Below are 6,422 nucleotides of genomic sequence, written 5' to 3' on the forward strand. Positions count from 1 at the left end.
ATTTCATAAATTACAAACCACCTTATACCTTACACTTTGCTACGTGTCCATCCTTAATGGCTCGTTGCCTTTGAATCAAATATAGGATATGGGTTTGCTAACAATTAAGGATATAAGTTCAAAGGTCAAGATGCTAGGCATGCACACAAAGGGGAGCAATTTTGCCCTTGATTAAAAAAAACAACACGAAAAGTAAAGTAATGTAAAGTGGCGACAAAAGGCCGGACACAAAGGAAATGGGATAAGAGGGATAAGATGAGGTTTTGTGATTGGCTCCCAAGGATATTGTTTCCATCGGATTCATTTGAGATCGAATCTGGAGCGTTGAAAAAGCCAGAAATCTCTACCACACAATTGAACGCCAAAGCTAAGCACAATCACATGTACATGAATATGCAGAGGCAGAGATTAGCTCAATAGAGTTGAGCAGAATTTGCAGAAGAAGAAGAAAATGGCGTCCCTCACCACTCAAGCGGCCATGGGTGTGGCATGCCCATCGATCTCCAAGGCAGGATTTATGGCAGGCTCACAATCATCATCATCATCTCGCCTCAGCAGAAACCATCGGCTGGGATCTGCCTCCACACCCAGCAAGTATTCATTCAAGGTGGAGGCAAAGAAGGGAGAGTGGCTTCCGGGCCTTGCATCTCCAAGCTACCTCAATGGCAGGTACACTCATTCATATCTTCACTCCCTCTTTGTTTCCTTTGATGAATACTTTTTTCCTTGGCATTTTGCTTGGATGATGAACCTAAGTTCTATGTAAGATGTTCTGATTTTGATCAAAATAATTAGATATCAATCTTTAAGTTTTATGTTAGATGTTTTGGTTTTGATCAAAATAATTACGTATCTAATCTTTTTAGGATATATAATATGGAAGATCTATTTTTTCCATATGTTAATGGGTTAGGATATATGGGACTACCTAGTATTTCTTGTAGATGATAGCTAAATGTTCTACAAATGGAATGTACATATTCTACTTTATCTTGATTTAAATTTTTGAATTTCGGTAGATGACAAATGTATCATCATCTTCACCACCAAAACTCGACCGATTAACCTAAAACCCTTATAAGAACATTTTTTACGTTATAGAATACTTGTGATATGAAATTTAGGTGTTTTAGATTGATATACAAATATTAGCATTTTAAAGCCAAGAGAGAATCAAAATTTTGTAATAGAATATCCCTTTAGAGACTACAAATTTTTAGAACACAATAGGTCTTTAGAGACTGAGATAGCTTGGAAGATTAATTCCCAACAAAAGCACTCCCTTTAGGCTACGACAGCTTGAAAGTTTAACTCCCAAAATAAAGCATTTATATCAATTATAAACTAGTACTTGAAGATTAAATCCCACCAAAAGACCCTTAGAATGCTTATAAACTAATACTTGAGATTAACTCCCACAAAAAGAGTACTAGCGAATTTGGTACCAATTTCCACCAAAGTGTGTTCTAATTAGATCATTTCTTGTTAGATCTAAGATAAGGCTCTAATTGAAGAAAATAAGACATTATTTAGCAATCAATTAGTGTTTCACCTCTATGAGCATCACCTAGATTCAATGAGTGCTAAGTGTTCCATTTATTCTCAGAAGAGATGGATTATGTGTGAATCACTACTCATGATATATGGGTCAAACTCAAAAACTACACAGTTAAATCCTAATAGCAATATCACAATCAATTAGTACTTCGAATTTATATTTTTTTAATTTTAGAAAATTAGCATTGTTCTTAGTGTAGCTGATTGTATTGAAATTTTGTTTTTAATAAGAAATTATTGCACGAATCGTCTAACATTAATTATTTATAGGAACTCTAGATTAAAATATAAACCGTACTTCGACATACTTACATTAATAATTCATTGCTAAGAACAACTTACAATCTATGGCTTGGAAAATGACATTCTTTAATGTTTGTAATGAAATATTTTCTAGGTGATTCTTTATATAACTAATATTTATCAATTATATAAAGTTTGCTCAAAAAAAGAATCATATGTATCAGACATTTTGACACGTGATTATACATCTTCATTGTAACATCATAGGATGCAATGATTAAAAAACGTTTTAAATGTAGAAAGTATTGAGGTACACTTCTTTTGTGTGTTATATTAAATGGAATATCTTAGAAGATCATTTATTTGTACTATATATACGTCATATGATTTTCTTTATTCTAAGTGATAAGATACAATTCAATTAGAAAAACCCTATAAAGATGTAACTTTTCCATTTTGAGAATAGATTTTTAAGACATAATATAATCTCTAGACATCTTAGTGATATATTACAGCTTTGTTATGTAATACAAAATTCTTACTTGTACTTTTTACTATATGGCTCATATATTTGCTTCATTGCATGCAGTTTGCCTGGAGATAATGGGTTTGACCCCTTGGGACTAGGTGAGGACCCAAATAGCTTGAAATGGTATGTGCAAGCAGAGCTAGTGAATGGAAGATGGGCAATGCTAGGAGTGGCGGGGATGTTGATCCCTGAAGTGCTCACTTCCATTGGGATCCTCAATGTGCCCAAGTGGTATGATGCAGGAAAAGTGGAGTACTTTGCTTCTTCTTCCACCTTGTTCGTGATAGAGTTCATTTTGTTTCACTATGTGGAGCTTAGGAGATGGCAAGATATAAAATATCCAGGAAGTGTAAATCAAGACCCTATCTTTAAGAGCTACAGTCTTCCTCCTAATGATGTGGGGTATCCTGGTGGCATCTTCAACCCTTTGAACTTCTCTCCAAGCTTAGAGGCCAAGGAGAAAGAGCTTGCTAATGGTAGGCTCTTTAACTTCTTACATTCATTCTTTTTGTTTCAAGAAATTATTTGCATTTAACAAAAACAATTAATTAGAGGCATGAGTTATGTAATACAAAAATAATTTTAGACATATTAGGTATAAGACACAAAAGATTGTCAAGTTTTTTGTCATTTTATTACTAACATTATTATCATTCTACTTACAAATTGGCTAGGAAAGGTCTCATAAGTTAAACTACCATTAAGAATTTTTGTTTAATACTTATTCATTTTTATAATGAATTAAAATAATTGTTGTTGTATATAATTGTGTATGCAAGTTATTATAATCATTTATTGTATTGACATCAATTTCCCAAAAAGAAGTTGTTCTTACTTAATGGAATTAACTTTATCTGGTGATTATTTTGTAGGGAGGTTGGCAATGTTAGCATTCTTGGGATTTGTAGTACAACACAATGTAACAGGCAAGGGGCCATTTGACAACCTCTTGCAACACCTCTCTGACCCATGGCACAACACCATTATTCAGACTCTTCAAGGAAAGTGAGATCATTGCTACAATGTATATTGAATGTACTATTCCAAACCTCTTCATTTTCTATGAAACTTGGTGTTAGGTAAATAGTTTAAGGTGTTATTCAAATTGTGTACATTGATCCTAGCAACTTCTTTAAAGTATTTTTTTTTCATGTGATTATCTAGTGCAAACATAATTTATGATTCCTAAAATGATACCTATATTAATATGGAGAGAGAATTTGCAAGAAACTCCATGAGGAAAACTGAATGAAAAAAACTATTAAAAGTCGGATAAAATACTTTGAATATTTATAATGTCAAACCGATGTTTTAAACTTATAAAAAAAAGTTCTATATCTATTATCTTTTTACATTTACTTGTATCCATTGAAAATGAGGTACAAGAAGAACTACTAGTAAGAATAAGCTATGATGGAACATACCAAAAAGAAAATAAGCCCCAAATAAAGTATTGAGATATGTCAAAATTGATGAACTCTTGAGTATGTAATAAAATAGAAATCATTACAAAATGATGTATATTACTGAAATTTGTGAATGTTATAACTGTTTTATCATCTCATGTGTCTTGTTTATGTGTAGATTAGAGGAATATTTTGCAAAATTGCTTTTGTAGATCACCAATTTTGAGGTTATAGTCATGAATATATTATTGAAGACATGATCAAAAATGTTTACAAGAATAATGCAATTATTGCATAGTTAAACAAATGTCTAAAATTGTATGTTTTTAATATCTTTGTAGTGAGGTCACTAATATTTTTCTTTTTTGGGGGAGATATAAGGATATATTTCACTGTCTTTCTCATTGGTAGTTACTCTTATATAACATCCCAAAAAAATCTAGAGTTAACTAAGAAATCTTATGGTTGCTTCAATTCTCTACGATTCCCTTTGGATCCATTGCTCTTTCACAATAAGAGAGCATAAATACAAAAGTCCACCCAATCTTCAAAACAAACATTGTTATATATATTCTACAAATTAAATTTTAGCTTCAAAATATTTTATAAAATGTCGTATTCTTATCTAGTTTGAATCTAAGTACTGGCATAAGACTTAGATATGAATGGAGACAAAATAGACAAAAAGGTTCTTCAATTGTTTATGAATAATAATTGTAAATAAAATAATATTGAATAAATAAATAGTTGGGTGCCTAAAAAAACCATGCACAATTATCAAGACTCCTTAATGAAATTTTCGCTAAGTTTTACTGTAAAGTAATGAGCATGATATAAGAGGCTATTCTATCATAACACCATAAAGGAAATTAATTGTGTGTTACTAAAAGTGTGGAAGGTGAGGGGATGTTATGAATAAATTACAAGAAAATAAATGGTCACCTTCCATTAGTTTATATCCTTTATTTTATTCTATTTTTCAAACTTTGTTGAAGACATGTCTAATATGGTCTCAAAGTTATATAGCTTAATATAATGGAAGTGTGAGTTTCATCATATTACCTTAATTTTGGTTACTTATGGTAATGAAAAATCTAGATAATTATGAATGTGATCCTTTTAGAAATATGTTCTCTTGATATTCAATGTTACATATTTTCTTTCAGCTGCTCAAAAATGTATATATGACACCTTTTGAGAGGATCTCATCATGCAATAAGGTAAAAGAATTTATGTACTTTAATTTGTTTTCTTTAACGTTATTAATGGCACACATTCTTTGTTTCTTTAGTTTTAAGCGTGGCATAGCAATTATATATAAAGTTTCATAAAAACATCAACCATTCTTGTGTTAGAATTCAAGGTTGGTGAATTCTCACATAATCTAGTGAACACCTACATGCAAATAACCATTCACATGCAAGAAGCCATAAACAAACAAAAGGTGTCTAATGCCATGTCAAGAATCATATGTGCTTTCTAGGTGTGATAATTGTGCAGAGTAATCTAGTCAAAAGAGGAAGGGTCTACCATGTGAACTAGAGAAAAACTACCCCCCGCAATGCAAGAACCCAAATCCTAGCACAAAATTGAAAGTTTGAAGTGCAAAAACCAAAAATACTAATGATTGATCTTTATTTACATTGTAAATAATATTGTTGAAATTTATTATAGATCTAGAAAGAGAACTAAAATACCTTTTCAATGCCTATTCATTTTTTTAAGAATAGAGGTTAGATGCAAAAGTTGTCTTTGAAAGCATAAGAAGGAACCCTAACTTTAGAGGCCCTCTGTGATTGGTTGACACATAAGTAGTATGGTCACACATAGTTGGATGATCTTCCAGGATCAAAAAACCAAGCTTTGGTACCTCATCCATATCAAGAAAGTAGAAGCATAAAAAAAATCCATAGATCATAGAACCTAGGAAGGATTCAAGTTCTCAACACCCCTCTAGTCTACCTTCTCCTAAGGGGGAAAATTCAAAGAAAGGAAGACTTGAGTGATCTTATTGTAAAAAGTACAATCATAATGACTTATTGATATGAAAAGAAGATATTAGGATATGAAAAAATATTGATATCCATTCTTCTTCTACTTCTCACATGCCTTCATCATCATCGTCATTCCAAATAGATGAATGGGACAATAAAAAGAGTCATGTATTATGTGCAACTACTGGCCTGTACTCTTCTATTTGATTGGTAGATTTAGGTTGTTCACACCATATGGCATCTTATCAACATGTATTCTCATCTTTTGAGGCTTCTCTAACCCCGCACATTTTGATGGGGAGCAACATTGTTATGAATATATGTAGGAAAGGTTCTATTGGCATCGATGATGATTCATCCAATGATATATTGTGTTTCATCTTTTTCCTCTAAGCCTCTTTTTATCTATTAGATACTCATAGTGAGATAGGGAATATAGTTGAGTTTGCACAATATTCAGTACACATCAAAGATGGTGAGACATGCAATATTGTTAAAACAAGGATAAATAAGTATTCTTCCCACTTGTACTCTTTATCTCATTTTTGTCCACCATCTACATTATCGGAGAAAGAGAGATTCTCCATGGAATATTATTAAGGTGAAGTCAGATCACTTAAACTTATGTATTATTTTTGGGATTGGTATTAGGACTTCTACACATCCACGTCATGTTTATAGCAAGATTTTTCT

The 6,422-nt window shown here is 31.9% G+C and overlaps 1 protein-coding gene across 1 annotated transcript; it reads left to right on the forward strand.

The window, feature by feature from the left end:
- Nucleotides 1-415: 415 nt before the first annotated feature.
- Nucleotides 416-3,413, forward strand: LHCA4 (light-harvesting chlorophyll-protein complex I subunit A4). Its single transcript, XM_089803215.1, has 3 exons — nucleotides 416-669; nucleotides 2,390-2,805; nucleotides 3,202-3,413. The coding sequence occupies exons 1-3, from the start codon at nucleotides 452-454 to the stop codon at nucleotides 3,336-3,338; spliced, it is 771 nt and encodes a 256-aa protein (XP_089659341.1). The 5' UTR covers nucleotides 416-451; the 3' UTR covers nucleotides 3,339-3,413.
- The last annotated feature ends 3,009 nt before the right edge of the window (nucleotides 3,414-6,422 follow it).

The sequence above is a fragment of the Cupressus sempervirens genome, chromosome 10 (assembly GCF_028749045.1).
Source record: "Cupressus sempervirens isolate cs-2001-9-10 chromosome 10, ASM2874904v1, whole genome shotgun sequence".
In the NCBI taxonomy this organism is placed as follows: Eukaryota; Viridiplantae; Streptophyta; class Pinopsida; order Cupressales; family Cupressaceae; genus Cupressus; species Cupressus sempervirens.

Bases quoted from the DNA above. Each gene is read 5' to 3' on its own strand.
- LHCA4 (XM_089803215.1), top strand. From the start codon at position 452: ATGGCGTCCCTCACCACTCAAGCGGCCATGGGTGTGGCATGCCCATCG. The intron at 670-2,389 runs GTACACTCATTC...CATTGCATGCAG, and splicing joins CCAAGCTACCTCAATGGCAG to TTTGCCTGGAGATAATGGGT. The intron at 2,806-3,201 runs GTAGGCTCTTTA...ATTATTTTGTAG, and splicing joins GGAGAAAGAGCTTGCTAATG to GGAGGTTGGCAATGTTAGCA.